This window comes from Brassica napus, chromosome C4 (assembly GCF_020379485.1).
Source record: "Brassica napus cultivar Da-Ae chromosome C4, Da-Ae, whole genome shotgun sequence".
Taxonomy (NCBI): Eukaryota; Viridiplantae; Streptophyta; class Magnoliopsida; order Brassicales; family Brassicaceae; genus Brassica; species Brassica napus.
Genome location: NC_063447.1, coordinates 34,242,017 through 34,259,457, shown reverse-complemented (window position 1 = coordinate 34,259,457; position 17,441 = coordinate 34,242,017). Strand labels below are relative to the sequence as shown.

The following is a 17,441-nucleotide window of genomic DNA, read 5'->3' as shown; positions in this document are numbered from 1 at the left end:
CTTAGTCGAGCCGGCGGGGTCTTCCTCGGCGAGCCCGTGATGGAGATCTATCCTGAAGCCGATACACAAAACTGATGTGGCTGTGATGGAGATCTATCCTGAAGCCGATACACAAAACTAAATCTAATTGTTTATTGAATCTCAACCGATTTATTTCAGTAGTAAATTTAGGTGTTGATAAGGTTCATGTACGTCTCCTCGCAAAAACCCTCCAAATATGAAACGTTACACCTTCGCTGCAATTATAGATTTCTCTCACCAACTGATGTAATCAGTTGTGTTCTGTCTGTGTGATAATTTTGGTTAGGAAAAAAAAACAAGGGTTGTAATCAATTCGATTGATTTGAAGATATGGCAACTTTGAACCCTTTTGATCTGTTGGATGACGGCGCTGAGGATCCGAGCCAGATCGCCGTTTCCATCGCTGCAGATAAGCCTAAGAAACCTGCACCTGTTTCCGCCGTCTCTGCTAAGTCATCTGCTCCGTCGAGGCAGCTTGCTCAACCTGGTGAGATTCGCTTAACACGATTAGCAAGTTATTAAACTTTCGTGTCTATTTGATTCCATTCGTGGTATCTGATTGTTTTTTAATGATGTTGATTAGTGAGAGAGGCTAGGAGTGATGCTCCACGTGGTGGTGGACGTGGTGGTGGAGACGGTGGTGGTCGACGTGGTGAAGCTGGTGACGGTGAACGTCCTCGAAGGACATTCGAGCGTCATAGTGGAACTGACAGAGAGTCTGCCCTAACCTCATTCAATTTTTGTTGTTGTTGTTGCATTAATATTTTAAGGTTAAGCTTTAAGTTTTGGTGAAGGGGTGACATCAAAAGCGAAGAAGCTGGTTGTGGAAATTGGGGAACACCAGGAGAAGAAGTTGTTGTTGTGTAAGCATTTTCTGATGTTTTGTCTCATAGTAGTGATTGTGAAATTGGATTAAAAAAGAAGCTCTGGTGTCTATTTTAGGGAGACTGAAGAAGTTGCTGGTGTTGAGACTGAGAAGCCTGCTGGTGATGAGGTTGCTGCTGATGCTAACAAGGAGAACACTGCTGAAGTGGAGGAGCAGAAAGAGTCTGAAGATAAGGTAAGCAGATGAGTTAAGAGAGATGTTAGGTTGCTAGATTAGGACATGGAACTGAATTTACTCTTGTCTCGGCTTTTTTCTTTATTATCCTTCAATGCTTATTGGCTTGTGGTTTGGTAGGAAATGACTCTAGATGAGTATGAGAAAAATACTTGAGGAGAAGAGAAAAGCCCTTCAGTCTCAGAACACCTCTGAAAGGAAAGTTGATACTAAAGTGTTTGAATCAATGCAAAAACTCTCAAACAAGAAGAAGTCTCGATGAAATCTTCATCAAGTTGGTAAGACATATTACCTCCCTGTCTTGTCGACTAGAAACACTCTTAACCGGTTCTGAACCTTGCATTTGATCTATCTCCCAGGGTTCTGATAAGGACAAACGCAAAGATGACAAAGAAGAGAAGGCTAAGAAGGTTTACATTGTTGTCTGAATGAAAGAGTTTGTAAAAGTCAATAAGTTTGCTTATGGATGTGTTATGTGGTTTACAGGCTGTGAACATCAACGAGTTTTTGAAACCAGGTGAGGGTGAGAACTACTACCGAGGAGGAGGTCGTGGTGGTCGTGGAAGGGGACGTGGTGGTCATGACGGGGAAGGTGCTTCTGGTGGTGGATTTGATGGTTACCGTAGTGAAGCTGCGCCTGCCATTGGAGATACTGCTCAGTTCCCATCTCTTGGGGGCAAGTAGGATCCATCCTTGGAAATTTGTGCTGTCTCCTTCAGTTTTCCTCATCAAGACTGAAGTGTTTCATGCTGAGTGTTTGTCGGTCTGTTGTTGTCAGGTGTAAATTGTTAGTTGTCGTCAGTTTTTAGAGTTTCTGCAAACTTATGCATGACCTGTCTTTTTTTTTAACGTTTGAAACAATATCCTTTTCTATTTTGGTTTACCACTTAGTCTTTATAGTTGTTTGTTGTCTTCTCAATATGCCTTTTTTTTTCACTCAACTCATCGTCTCCCATCTCTCTTGATTTCTTATATACTGATTACGTCAAAATCTCAAGCGATCATAACCAAAATCAAATGAACCACTATAAAAAACGAGCCCCCAAAAGAGATACCAACATCTGGTTGTTTCATTCTGTCCATCTCCACGTTGATGTTATTATCTCTCTGTTCTAAAATGATTTCCGATGCGGTGATGCTATTTCTGACCGATGCGATTTGACGATATTCGCCCTTGCCAAATTTCAAAGGAGATTAGTGGTCGTCATCTCCGTTTCTGAGATTCACGTAACATCATGGGTATCATCCTCTTACTTTAAGATGAGAAGGTATGAACATCATGACCCTCGCACCAACTCATTAATTCATTACCATATTCTTAGCTTTGAAACAAATCGTTTTTATCTTAGACATGGCGAATTCATGGGCTTTCTACTTTGATTCATGAAAAGTTATTTCAGTATATATACTTAAAAATATGTAATCTTCTGTTTAGAATATGTTACTAATAACGTCTTCACTCATTGTCCACATCATATTGTAATCCATGGCTTCATTTCAACCTTACTTTTTTTTTCTATCACAAATCATTTTCAACAAAGTCCAGTAAAAATTATAAAAATAAATAATTTTGTAATTATATAATTTTATAAATTTCTAGAGTTATTAATTTAATAAAAAAACAGTATACTACAATTCTATATTTTTGAAGTTAAATTTGGATAAAAAAAAAATAATTTATTGTTCGTATAAATTGTTAAATTTTTAAATCCGAATATTATACATTTTTTTACGCTATTTGATTTATATACTAACAACTACCTAAGTAAACACTAACCAATCCCTTAAATTTCTGCTTTTGAACATAGAAGCGTTAATAATGTTAATGTCCATCAAATCATTACGAAGATAAGATAATAAAATATCAACAAATATGAATTCACCAGTCATTCTTATATCACCTTAATCAAACTGTGTGATATCCGATGTTCCATTCATCACCATAATAAACAACACGGAAAATCAAAAGTTAAAAAAAAACGACAACAACCCATACACAACACTACACAACTCATCAAACAATGTATCCGGCCCCGCGTCTATGCCCCTAGTAATTTAGAGTGTTTCTGTCTTTTTGTTTATCAGGATCTCAATAAGCATGATTTTTGTTTTCGTATTTAAATGAATTTTGATTTCTATGAGCCACAAAAATGAAAGAATAACGAGCCCCAAAAATGTAAAGAAAAAAAAACAGAAACAAACACATGTCCTCCATCCACTATAACATTTATATAAACAAAAATTTAGAATCATTTCAAATATTCATAACAAATAATACAATCTTCAATTTCCCAAATTAAATAGTTCTCTAGAGTGTAATTACCTTCAACGTAGGATTTTAAAAGGTCCTTGTAAGTTCCTCCTATTTTTCTTCTAAATGCTCCATATACTGCACCAATCGAATATATCAAACATAATTTAATGGTAATCGAATGTTTATCATAAGTATATTTTTTCATCCATGATTCTTATTCAAGCACCAAACATGGTTTAATTACAAAAAAAAAGAGAGTAAAGGACCGGTATTGTTATTTATGTGACTTGTGTGTAGTAGAACTTTGGATTTATTTCATGAGTAGAGTAATAATTATCGTTGTGCCAAAAAGTTGTAAAGTGGTGTGGTTAAGTAAGAAGACCGACCTGTTCTTTGCTCATCTTGCCACCGTAGTTGGTGGCTTCGCGGGCCTCGTAGAGAACTTCGGCGTCTTTCTCCGACCGAACTTGTTAGAAATCCAATGCATCTGTTAGTCTAGTGAACAACGAAGTCTCCTCTTCCTCTTCTCCGCCTACACGACGAACAACCTAGGGTTTTGGCCTATTCTCGGCAAGTTCTTGACAGGGGGACTTTAGGCGTGGAGATGAACCCATCATTGTAACTTGTGTTGAAGAGGTATTTCTCTTAGACGACCCATATCTTTTGGTTTTCGTTCTAATTCCAAGTAAATGAAGGTGCATATTGTGGTGCATTATTTGTTGGATAATTCCAAGCTTGTGGAAACTTAACATATTATTAGATGTTTAATATGTTAAGATAAACACAATAAGGAAACCTAGAAATAGGAAAATGAAGTTTCTATTTAGGTTAGGTTTGTGTTTTTTATATCCCACATGTTAAAGGGAATTGTCTTTCATATAAATATAGGTCTAATGGAGATGTGTTCCATATGATCTGAGAGAAACATATTGAGAACTTTAGTTTTGAGTAGTTTCTAAAACTAATAAGAAAAGTTGTTCTTATAACTCTTTGTGTTTCTAAGAGATTTGAATTGGTATCAGAGCCTCAGGTTGGAGACTCGATCTAAGCTTAAGTTGTAGCTTAAGATCCTGGTGCTTGTGAACAAGAGATCGCGTAAGCAAGATGGCAGACGTGACTAGGGCTCCACGCACGAAGGACTTTGGATCTACATCCATCCAATGTCTGATGTTGTCACCGACAAACTACACAGTTTGGTCGATGAGGATGAAGGTTCTACTACGTGTTCATGAAGTGTGGGACACAATCGAACCCGGTTCAGATGATCAAAACAAGAACGATGCTGCGATAGCTCTTTTGTTTCAATCTGTTCCAGAGACTTTGATTCTCCAGGTGGGAGAACAAACCGCATCAAAAGAGATCTGGAATGCCATCAAGTCGCGACACCTAGGAGCTGATCGTGTAAGGGAGGCGAGACTTCAGACGTTGATGACAGAGTTTGATAGGTTGAAGATGGATGATGCAGATACGGTCGATGACTTCGCGGGGAAGATATCGGGCCTATCATCCAAAGCAACCTCGTTGGGAGAAAACATAGAAGAATCCAAGATGGTCAAGAAGTTCTCGAAGGGTCTTCCAAGACACAAGTATATCCAGATCGTAGCATCACTTGAGCAAGTCCTAGATCTCAACTCGACGGGGTTTGAAGACATAGTTGGAAGGCTTAAGGCGTACGAGGAGCGTGTAGGAGAAGAAACTCAGAAAGAAGACCAAGGGAAACTGATGTTTTCGAACAATGAAGAGCATAGTCAGAGGGGCTATGAGAATTCCCGTGGTAGAGGAAGAGGACGGAACGGTAGAGGCAGAGGTCGAGGTAGGTCACACAACCAAAACCGTACGTCACACACCGAAGATAACAACTCGAAGAAGAATCGTTCAAAGCTGATATGTTGGAGATGTGACAAGCCTGGTCACTACGCAACTGTCTGTCCCGAAAAGACAGAGAAGAATCAAGAAACCAACCTAAACGAGACAGAAGAGGCTGATGACCTCTATGTACACGAGGTGGTGTTTTTGAACGAAGATAAGGTGATTCCGAAGAATCTTGATATCGACAAAGGCAGTGCAAGTGTCTGGTATTTGGATAATGGAGCGAGCAATCACATGACAGGGAACAAGGAGTTCTTTTCGAGTTTGAATCTCAACACCAAAGGGAAGGAGAAGTTTGGTGATGGATCGTGTGTTGACATTGTAGGAAAGGGTGTGGTTACCTTTGTGTGCAAGACTGGAGAGAAGAAGGCACTCAAGGACATATACTACATACCCGATCTGAAGCACAATATATTGAGTCTTGGGCAAGCAACAGAAAACGGATGTGAGGTTAACATGAAAGATGTCTACTTAACGCTCACAGATTCGCATGGAAGGTTGCTAGTTCGTGTGACAAGATCTCCAAACCGTCTCTACAAGACCCCTATGGAGATAAGCTACCCGAAATGTTTACATATCAGGGACGTAGATGCTACATGGAGGTGGCATGCTAGGCTAGGACATATAAGCTATGGAGTGATGAATAACATGGTAAGGAAGGAGATGGTCGTAGGAATGCCGTGTGTAACACACGAAGAAAGCGTGTGTGACGCATGTCTCGCAGGGAAGCACATCAGACAGTCATTCCCGACCAAAGCCATGTTTCGTGCGACAAAGCCATTAGAGTTATTGCATGGAGATTTGTGTGGTCCAATCACACCACCAACGCCTGCAAATAATAAGTATGTCTTTGTCTTGATCGATGACTTCTCTAGGTATATGTGGGTTATGCTATTGAAGGAGAAGAGTGAGGTATTCGATCGATTCAAAAGGTTTAAAGAGAGTGTAGAGAAGCAGACAGGCTCAACCATCAAAACCTTTCGCACCGATAGAGGAGGAGAGTTTACCTCAGCTGAGTTCAATCTATTCTGTGAAGAGAATGGAGTTAAAAGACACCTAACCGCGCCTTACACACCTCAACAAAACGGTGTTGTGGAGAGGAGAAACCGAACCTTGATGGGAATGACAAGAAGTATGCTGAAGGCAATGAAGATGCCGAACTACTTGTGGGGTGAAGCTGTACGACATTCAACTTACCTCATCAACAGAGTTCCTACAAAAGCCTTGAAAAATCAAACGCCATACGAATGCCTTACATCGAGGAAACCAAATATCAAGCACTTGAGGATATTCGGTTGTGTAGCTCATGCGAAAATCACTGGTCCTTATCTGAAGAAGTTGGATGAGAGATCAAAGAGTATGGTCAATCTTGGAACTGAGCCGGGTTCCAAAGCCTACAGACTTTATGATCCAGACACAAGGAAGGTGATGGTGAGTAGAGATGTGATTTTTGATGAAGAGAAAGCTTGGGACTGGGCGTCTACAACAAACCAAGCTGATTGTGAACCGAGCATGCTTAAGCTTCCACATGAGGGTGATATACAAGAAGGTAATGATCAAGGTGAGGATCATGAACAGGAAGCTATAAACCAAGATGAGGAAGAAGAAGAAGATGCGGATCACAATGCAAACCAAAACGGTGGAGGTCAACCGCTGGTGACCAGACAAGGCCGAACCATAACAAAACCAATATATCTCGATGATTATGTGTTACTTGCAGATCAAGAAAGTGCAATGCTGTTGCTCACAGTGGATGGCGAGCCAGAGAACTATTTTGAAGCTGAACACATACGAGAATGGGTTGAGGCGATGGTGGCCGAGTTAGAGTCTATCACAAGAAACAAGACATGGAAACTTGTAGATAGACCGGCTGGAGTGAAACCTATAGGGTTGAAGTGGATCTTCAAGATCAAGAGAAAGGCGGATGGTACAGTGAGCAAGTATAAGGCGAGACTTGTGGCAAAAGGCTATGTACAAAGAGAAGGAATAGATTTCGATGAAGTGTTTGCACCAGTGGCAAGACTTGAAACCATTCGGCTCTTAATAGCCCTCGCAGCAACGAACGGTTGGGAGATACATCACATGGACGTGAAGACCGCTTTCTTGAATGGAGATCTAAAGGAGTTAGTGTATGTAACTCAACCTGAAGGTTTCGAAAAGAAAGGAGAAGAGGATCGAGTGTATGTGTTACACAAGGCTTTGTATGGGTTACGCCAGGCACCCAGGGCCTGGAATGTAAAACTCGATCAGGTTCTCAAGGAGATGAGATTTGAGAAGTGCACGAAGGAACCATCAGTGTACTGCAAGACTGAAGGAGAAGACGTCTTGATCATTGCCATCTACGTTGATGATCTATTTGTGACAGGAACTTCACTTAAGGTGATTAGGCAATTCAAGGAGGAGATGTCTAAGAAGTTCGAGATGTCAGATCTAGGTAAGCTAACGTACTACCTTGGCATAGAGGTGATTCAAGGAGCAGACGGAATCAGAATAAAACAAGAGAGGTATGCTCAAGGAATCCTGCGTGACACAAAGATGGAAGCGTGTAACGCAACTCAAATTCCAATGGAGGCGAATTTGAAGATCTCAAAAGCTGAAGATGAGCAAGAGATAGATGCTACCGAGTTCAGAAGAATCATAGGATGTTTGAGGTATCTGCTTCATACAAGACCCGACCTGTGTTACGCAGTAGGTGTTCTTAGCCGATACATGCACAATCCGAGAGACACTCACGGACAAGCCATCAAACACATATTGCGATATGTGAAAGGAACAACAAACTACGGTCTGTTCTTCAAGAGAGATGGGTCAAGGAGTGTTGTTGGTTATAGTGACAGCAGTCACAACATTGATCTCGATGACGGGAGGAGCACGTCAGGACATGCATTCTACTACGGTTCATCACTGATTACTTGGACGTCGCAGAAGCAGCAGACGGTTGCATTGTCATCATGCGAAGCAGAATTCATGGCAGCAACAGAAGCAGCGAAGCAAGCTATATGGATCAAGGAATTGTTGAGTGAGATGCTAAGCAAAGAAGGCGAGAGAGTCAAGCTTAGGATCGACAACAAATCAGCCATTGCTCTAACCAAGAATCCAGTTTTCCATGGAAGGAGTAAGCATGTACTCAAGAAGTATCACTTAATTCGTGAGTGTGTGGAGAACGGGCATATCGAAGTGGAGCATGTGCCGGGTATTGAGCAGAAGGCTGACATCCTTACCAAGCCATTAGCAAGGATTATGTTCAAGCAAATGAGGAGCTTAATCGGAGTTCAAGAAATTGATCTCCCTAATTCAAGTTGGAATTAAGGGGGTGAATGTTGGATAATTCCAAGCTTGTGGAAACTTAACATATTATTAGATGTTTAATATGTTAAGATAAAAACAATAAGGAAACCTAGAAATAGGAAAAGGAAGTTTCTATTTAGGTTAGGTTTGTGTTTTTTATATCTCACATGTTAAAGGGAATTGTCTTTCATATAAATATAGGTCTAATGGAGATGTGTTACATATGATCTGAGAGAAACATATTGAGATCTTTAGTTTTGAGTAGTTTCTAAAGCTAATAAGAAAAGTTGTTCTTATAACTCTTTGTGTTTCTAAGAGATTTGATTATTCATGTGGTGTGTATGTGGTTACGTGGGACTTTAGTGATCCGGTAATTTTTGAGGCGTCAAATTTTATTTTCTTGTGTTTATTTTGTTAAATAGTATGTATGAGATTTTATAAGGTCAACTAGAATAATATTTCTTTCCTTGTTACTAGTATCGACAAAATAAAATAAATAAGGAAATTATAAGCTACCTTAAACGATTTATTATATATTTTAAAAAAGTTTGAGAATGTTTTTCCCCTTCATTCCAAATCCGACGTGCAACAATTAGAGAAGGAAAAAAAATCTACAATTTTTTTCCAGGTCATCGAATGAGCGAATGACACTTGGATAACAAACTAGAAATTAAATAGTCTCTTCACCATTCATCGCCGGGAAAAGAGAGTTTGACCTGGCATGCTAAGTAAAACATTGGCCTCATGCCTCCAACTTTTTTGGGAAAAAATTAAGTACAAATAGGCTCCATTTACTGCTGTCGGTTTAAGGTCTGTGTGTCGATCATGTAATATTCATGTTTACCTATAGAGTTTTTATCCATGATACGTCTTTGTTACCTGCAGCTACCGAAGGTTCTCTGTAGGAATTGATTATGGTAATGCATTTTTTCCAGACCAAATCATTTCCTATTTAGTTCATATCGTCGACTTATGTGACTTTGTTTAATGTCAGCAGTCCCCGTCGACATCTCATTTGGAGGTATGTCAGTTAGTTGTAAGCGACCATACACAAACATAATCTCAGCTATGCCTTCGGATAGTCCTGTAGCTGGAAGAGCTAGCTTCAAAAGCACTTGATTTAGATAAGGAAGGTGGCTATTACATTTTTTTTCAACAATGTCATTTTAGCATGGTACTTGATTGGTTGATGTGGTTTTTTTTTCCTAGATAGAGCTCTTGCAGTGTAGTTCCTGTAACTTTCTATAAGTCAATAAGAAACAGAAGCTGAACAAAACTGTTGATGCTGCTTTTTTATTTTCTAGTAGTCTTTGCTCTCCACCTTGAGAAATGCTCTGAGGATCTCCTACAGAACATCTCCAGAACATTATTGCTTCTGGAATCAGAGCCAGGTGTTTGTGTTTCCTACTTGTCATATATTTAACGTGTTGGTAGTTGGTACTGTTTCCTAGCTAAAGATTTACGTGATGAGCCCTCAGATAGATAGAGCTGATTAGGAATAATTGATCTTTCAATTTAATATCCGCTTTAGAGATTGGTTTCCGCCCTTTCGATAAACTCTGATTTTGTCTTCTCTTTAATTCCTTCTCTAACAGCAAAAGGTAAAGGGAGCGAGAAGAATGCACAGCCAACATGTAAGACCTTTGATTGATATATGATGAGACTGCAAAACAAACTCAACTCTCTAACGTTACCAATCTAATTAATTAGTTTACCTGCTTTATTATTTAATCTTTATTTATTTAAGTTCAGCAAATAACAAAGAGAATGACTTGGTCTCCTGACTTATAGGAGAACAAACTCAACTCTCTCATGTTGAGTTTTCCTCAACTTCATGTACCCATTTGCTTCATGTTTTGTAGGAACTAGTGTTCCATCTTTTCTATTTAAATCAATGAAAACAGCAAAAGAGGTAGTTTTGACTTCCCAAAGAAAAGTGTGTTATTAGTTTATTCTTGACAAATTCTCTTTGATTTGACGAAGGACCTTATGTATTAGCAAATCACATGTTTCTAGATCAACAACAGTAGGGACTATTGATGAGTGCAGGGGTTCAGAGATGTCTGAGAGCTAGCGACGCAGCGGATGTGTTGTTGTGCGGAGGGTGTTGTGCAGGAGTACAAAGACGTTTGTACTAGCGACACAGCGGGTGGTGTGTGCGGGGTACAGAGATAGACAGTACTAGCGACGCAGTTATGTATTAATGTGTGGTGCAAATAGTAGCTATGTACTACAAGCGCATGGGTTGTAGCTGGGTAGTGCACTAGACATTTAGCGTTTGCTCTGTGTGGTGTAATAGACACCGTGTTTGTTGCATGCTAGAGCTAGACCTACATAGTCGTAGTGCTATGTACTGAGTCAGTGGTTTGCGGTTTAACATCTCATACCTCAATGAGTGACTCTCATGTTACTCACCCCTCATTTTCCCCCTTTCAGGTTAGACTGACGAGCAAGAGTGATTGTATCGGACTGGTGATATTGGATGTTATTGGCCTTTTGGGTCTTGGGGCTTTTACGCGTTTATGTTTCGTTCCTATATCAGACTTTCAATTTTATGTTATTATTTTTATTTCAGATGTTTATTTTATATACTTGATTTACGGCGTGAATGTTTACTTTTAAGTATTTATAAATAGAGATTTCAGGAGATTATTATTCTATTTCATATTATTCCTATTTCAAAAATACGAGTGTCACAGTTGTTACCGAATGAATACAAATCACTGAACAATAATCGAAAACTGTAATAATAAACCAAACTACTTGGAGTTGGAGCTTTTCCCGCCACAAGACAGAAACTCAAAGATCTTATCATTAACCAACGTACGTCCAAACTGCACAAACCCATGACACCTTTCCGTCTCTCTATCCAGGTCAGAGAGTGTTGACTTCAACCTCTTTTCTTCCTTCTTTGTCCTTCCCATAGCTACAGCCACTGACGACCATTTTTCAATGACGGATCTAGAAATTATTTAAGGTAAGAGCAGATTTATCAAATAAGTAACAAAGAAAAAGTAGACTAGGGTAAAAAAATATCTTTTAACATGGAGGCAATAGTAATTAATCTAAAGAAATAATATTAATTTTTTATTGGGGGCAGCTGCCCCCATGCTACCCTACGTTCCTCTGTGCCACGACAAAGTCTGCTATTGCTCTAACTGACCTCTTTACCGCCTCCAACCTACTCACCAGTCTACTGATCTTCTCCACTTCCTTGAGAGCCACCATCGTCGCTCTCTCCATTGACGACACCACCGTCTTCTTTTGTTTTCTTTTGTTTCAGAGTCGCCGTCGACTTCTTCCATTTCGAAGCCACGAACGTCGTCACCGCCTCAACTGGCAGATATCCGAATATTACCGCGGCGATTTTGCTCACCGTCACTAGAGCAATCACCAGAGAGATTATCGCCGCCGTGACCACCGTTCTACGTCCATGTACGCATCGCAACTTCTTGTTGATCTCCTTTATCATCGACATTAGTTTCAAGATCATCTTGGCTAAATCTTGATGACAGATCTGAAGTTTCCCGAGAAAATATCCCACACCGACGTCGTAAGTAGACATGTCCAAGATATTGATGGAAGGCAATTGAGGTCTATTAGAGTAACAGTGGACTTTGCCGTTAAGAAACAGCAGTGGCAGAAGAACGTAGGGTAGCATGGGGGCAGCTGCCCCCAATAAAAAATAATATTATTTCTTTAGATTAATAATTATTGCCTCTATATTAAAAGATAATTTTTTTCCACTAGTCTACTTTTCTTTTGTTACTTATTTGATAAATCTGCCCTTACCTTAAATAATTTCTAGATCCACCACTGCAGTCGTCAGTGGCTGTAGCTATGGGAAGGACGAAGAAGGAAAAAAGGAGGTTGAAGTCAACACTCTTTGACGTGGATAGGGAGACGGAAAGGTGTCATGGGTTTGTGCAGTTTGGACGCACGTTGGTTAAGAATAAGATCTTTGAGTTTTTGTCTTGTGGCGGGAAAAGCTCCAACTCCAAGTAGTTTGGTTTATTATTACAGTTTTCGATTATTGTTCAGTGATTTGTATTCATTCGGTAACAACTGTGACACTCGTATTTTCGAAATAGAAATAATATGGAATAAAATAATAATCTTCTGAAATCTCCATTTATAAATACTTATTAGTAAACATCCACCCTGTAAATCTAGCATTTATGGCAGGACCGAGGCATTCATTCATATAGTCATGTTTGTTGTTTCGGTGATGAATCTCATTTTGACAAAAAGAACAGAGAAACACGAAAAATAGATAGTCTTATGTACATGCGTTATATACAAAACCATAGTCGGTATTTTGTTTGGTTTCACCAATCATGTACCAAAATCAAATGGGTGGACTAATTTTCGTGACAACTTTATGGAAGATGAGTTCTCTATAGGAATCCATAGTGAAATCATAAGAAATCGAATAAATTCACTAAAAATTGGTTATTATATCCTTTTTTTATTATTTGAGGAGCATTATTAACAATTAACCTTATCCCCATGTGTGATTAACCAAAATGTCATTACTTATGTGTCATCATGAGAATCATTCTCACAACCTTTATTAAATAATCCTTCTTTGCCTAAACTAATTACATGTAATGCCATTATTTATTATTTGGATCCTTTCATACAATATACAATATGATTCTTTATTGCATTACTAAAAACCAATTGATAGTTGTAAATAATATATGAATTGTGATTACATTACTAAAATTATGGTGTACACTGACGGTTATTAACAATACACTTAGACAACTACGAAAGGTTGTCTTTCCCAAATGTGGTGTGGCATAATATTAGTGTATTTTTCGATGTGTATACTGCATTATTTTACAAATTCGTAGTATAATATTAGTGGATTCTTCGATATATATGTTGTATTATTTTATAGAAGTTAGCATGCATTAAGTGTATTTGTGTTAGCTATTATATCATGGCTATATAACAAATTTCGATAGCTAAGACAAAAATCCATATTTTTATAATATATTGTTAATAATCATGTTCTTGAGTGATTGTAAAATACATTCAAGAACGAATTCCATATTAAATTGTTTGCAATCCCTTAACTTTTGCAACAAGACTTTTTTATTATAAAATTAACATAAATGCTGACAGACATCAATTTGGAAATTTATATAATTCTTTCCGCTTAAGTTTAAAGTCAAATATCATGTTCTTTACGATTCATAAATGATACATGACATTTTTTAGGGACACGATTCATAATTATGTTCTACTATAAACATTGGTACGTGCCATTAATTTTGATTAATTTTTTTTTGTATTTGATGAGATACGTGACATTTATTTTGGGATTGAGCAATAGAAACTCGATTATATTGTAAAATCAAAATATCGTATATAAAAATTTTAAACGCAATCTCGAGTGATTGTAAAATACATTCAAAAAGGAATGACATATTAAATTTCTTTCAATCCTTTAACTTTTGCAACAAGATTTTTTTTATTACGAAATTAACATAAATGGTGATAGACATTAAATATGGAAATTTATATAATTATTTCCGGTTAAGGTTAAAGTCAAATATCATTTTTAATATGAACTTCTTTTATTTTGGCTCCTTTCAAAAATCCATATTTTTATAATATATTGTTAATAATCATGTTCTTGAGTGATTGTAAAATACATTCAAACACGAATTCCATAATAAATTGTTTGCAATCCCTTAACTTTTGCAGCAAGACTTTTTTATTACAAAATTAACTTAAATGCTGACAGACGTTAATTTGGAATTTTATATAATTCTTTCCAGTTAAGTTTAAAGTCAAATATCATGTTCTTTACAATTCATAAATGATACTTGACATTTTTTAGGGACACGATTCATAATTATGTTCTACTATAAACATTGGTACGTGACATTAATTTTGATTAATTTTTTCGTATTTTATGGGATATGTGACATTTATTTTGGGATTGAGCTATAGAAACTCGATTATATTGTAAAATCAAAATGTCGTATATAAAAAATTTAAACGCAATCTCGAGTGATTGTAAAATACATTCAAAAAGGAATGACATATTAAATCTCTTTCAATCCTTTAACTTTTGCAACAAGATTTTTTTATTACGAAATTAACATAAATGGTGATAGACATTAACTATGGAAATTTATATAATTCTTTCCGGTTAAGGTTAAAGTCAAATATCATTTTTAATATGGACTTCTTTTATTTTAGCTCCTTGCATATAATACTTTCTATAATTGTATGGAAATGTACGAACAATTAGGGATTTGCAACATTCCTTTGTGGCAATGGGATATTCATTTTTTTTTCAAATCTCATGGGTCAGAACTTTATTAGTTGTGTATATATATCATACTATCCTAATATATACGGTATTACAACCTAAACGTTTCAAAACTAGCAAAGAAAATGAGTGGGATGAATTTCATCTCTGACTTGAGCCAAATAAGTCTTTGTGGAAGATGGGTGAAAGTCATAAAACTTTGGAAGCAGTATTCGGCTGCTGGTGGAGAGACCCGTGAAATGGTTTTCTTATGCTATATATTCTTTAAATCTTAAAAGAAATCAAATGTTACTTCTGCTAATCTATATAGGGGTGTTCAATTTTGATGTCAGTTCGGTTTCTTCGGTTTTTTCGGTTTTTCGGTATTCCAGTTTATAAAAAATAGCTACTATATTAAAGACCATATCTATTTTGGTTTGGTCCGGTTTATATACAGCCAGTTTCCGATTTATTTGATTTTATACCAAAATACCATAAATATAATCTTTTATAACATTTTGTCTTTAATAACATTTTGTTTAAAAAAAATGATCTTTTATAATTTTGTAAATTTTACTTTATATAATTAAATATTGGCTTTAATAAAACACGAAGATACTTTCGTTTTTAAATCGACTATTTATTTTTACAATTTAAAATAATTAGTAAACATATTAAGTTGATAACAATAATATTTTCTATAGAATAGAAAAATTAGCAATCCATAATATTATTAACTAAATATTAGTGTACATATATGTCAGCGTAAAAAAATAAAATTATGTTTTTTTTTAATTTGATAAAGATGAAATATATCTTTTGACTTAAAACAAAATATTAAATTAGTAAAATAAAAATTTTAAGTATGAAGACCATATCAATAAATAAATTATGTATATGTTACTAATTATATTATAGAATTTACATATAATTATACAACATATTTTCATTTTATTCGCTTTGATCAGTATAATTAGTTTATATGCCAAACCATATCCATATAGCGCATTTTAAAAAAAATAATATCCATTCGGTATATTCGGTATTACCAAATTCAAAACATTTTTTCTATTTCGGTTCGGTTTTATCGGATTGAACTCCTAAATCTAAACCATGTATAATATCTCACTATTGCTTTTACCTATTCAATATCTATTGATTAAATTTATAATTTTTTTTAGTCTACTCACTCCGCGCAGGGCGCGGATCATCACCTAGTATTTTCTTATTCAATATTTTTTTGGCACATATGGCTAGGACCATCTCCATATTTAACTAATTAAATCATTGAATAATTGTTTACACAAAAACTATTCGGTCTACACAAAAGTTAACTGATACTAGCACTTTAGATTTCATGAGGTAGTTGATGAAATACATTTTCAATGCGTATGGCACATGTCGCAATTTTTCTACCCAGACCCGGTCCGGGGCATAGACAAAGGAAACGACTATTTAGGACATCTCAATTTTATACAATAATTTTAGTTATTTGTTGGGCACTATAAAAAAATTATATGAAAAATATGGACATAAATTTATATTTGAGTGTAGCATTACATTTTTTTTTTAAAAGTTAGAGCGGCCATGTTTCTGCCTTAAATGAAATATGTATTTTATAATCACTATGTAAAATTTTCTAACTTTCAGTCTTGGTAAAGTTAATTTGTAGTATTATTTTTTGTTCGATATGAGCAGTGGCGGATCTAGAAAAACATTTCATCGGGGGCAAATAATAATTTTTAAAAAATTATTAATTAACAATTATTTTATAAATGCATTTTTCAATTTAAGTGAAATACAATATAGTTTAATAGGGATGTAAACCTCCTATTTCTTTTGTTTATAAATGTAAATAAGAAATTTCAATTTTGTAAAAACAATTTTTAAAAACAAAATTTCCATGTTTTCTTGGTGTGACAAATATAAATACATATATGTTCAGATAATAAAAACAAACTTTCCTCAAAACAAGTATTTTATTTTTCACTATGAGTGGATAACTAATTAAAAACAATTTCATCACCATTGAGTGTATTTTGATAAACTAAAAATGTTTATTCTTATTTATTAGTTAAATAAATGTTTATTTGATATTTACAGCCATCAACAAGTTATTATTTAAGCAACAATGGTTAAATGTTTTCAAATTAAATAAGGAAACGTGGTAATGCTATACCAAATATAATAAATGGTATTTAAGAAAAGGGAAATGGTATTTTACACAGAGATTTGAGAACAGATTAAGTTAGGGAAGGGGGGCAGAAACTATTTTTCAACGGGGGCAACTTAATTTTGCTTTAACATTTAGAGGCAAGTTCAAAATTTTATGGGGGGGCAGCTGCCCCCTACTTACCTTAAGTAGATCCGCCCTTGGACATGAGTGATTGGTTTATCACATTATTGTAACTTGCAAGTATGAAACTCGCACGTTGAGTGGGGACATAGGTGGAGCATGTAGCACACGGAGAAGAGGCAAAGTACAAACGGGAGAGTGCAAGAATTAGTTAGTGGTCACATACGCACATGGCAGATGGACATATGTGATAAATAGGTGTTCAGAAAAAAAAGACGTGTGATAAATAAATGATGCTGACGTCTTATATTTGTTTTAACTCTGGGTTAACTGGAGCCACTTGACGTCATCCGTATCAGATTGATCAGACCATGTCTCTGCT

General features: G+C 36.3%; 2 protein-coding genes across 2 annotated transcripts; one reads left to right on the top strand and one right to left on the bottom strand.

The window, feature by feature from the left end:
- Positions 1 to 351: 351 nt before the first annotated feature.
- On the top strand, positions 352 to 1,765 carry LOC106402007 (RGG repeats nuclear RNA binding protein A-like). The gene is made up of 6 exons (XM_048755808.1): positions 352 to 508; positions 605 to 737; positions 816 to 884; positions 964 to 1,081; positions 1,441 to 1,491; positions 1,568 to 1,765. The coding sequence occupies exons 1-6, from the start codon at positions 352 to 354 to the stop codon at positions 1,763 to 1,765; spliced, it is 726 nt and encodes a 241-aa protein (XP_048611765.1).
- A 9,486-nt stretch (positions 1,766 to 11,251) lies between these two features.
- LOC106402005 (UPF0496 protein At3g57100-like) lies at positions 11,252 to 12,153 on the bottom strand. The gene is made up of 2 exons (XM_048755807.1): positions 11,690 to 12,153; positions 11,252 to 11,453 (listed from the first exon to the last, which is right to left on the bottom strand). Exons 1-2 carry the CDS (start codon positions 12,151 to 12,153, stop codon positions 11,252 to 11,254), a joined length of 666 nt encoding a protein of 221 aa, XP_048611764.1.
- Positions 12,154 to 17,441: the final 5,288 nt, after the last annotated feature.

Excerpts from the sequence above, each read along its gene's own strand:
- LOC106402007 (XM_048755808.1), top strand. The coding sequence starts at position 352 with ATGGCAACTTTGAACCCTTTTGATCTGTTGGATGACGGCGCTGAGGAT. Across the intron at positions 509-604 it reads GAGGCAGCTTGCTCAACCTG|TGAGAGAGGCTAGGAGTGAT; the intron begins GTGAGATTCGCT and ends GATGTTGATTAG. Across the intron at positions 885-963 it reads GGAGAAGAAGTTGTTGTTGT|GGAGACTGAAGAAGTTGCTG; the intron begins GTAAGCATTTTC and ends TGTCTATTTTAG.
- LOC106402005 (XM_048755807.1), bottom strand. The coding sequence starts at position 12,153 with ATGCTACCCTACGTTCTTCTGCCACTGCTGTTTCTTAACGGCAAAGTC. Across the intron at positions 11,454-11,689 it reads CAAGGAAGTGGAGAAGATCA|ATCCGTCATTGAAAAATGGT; the intron begins GTAGACTGGTGA and ends AATAATTTCTAG.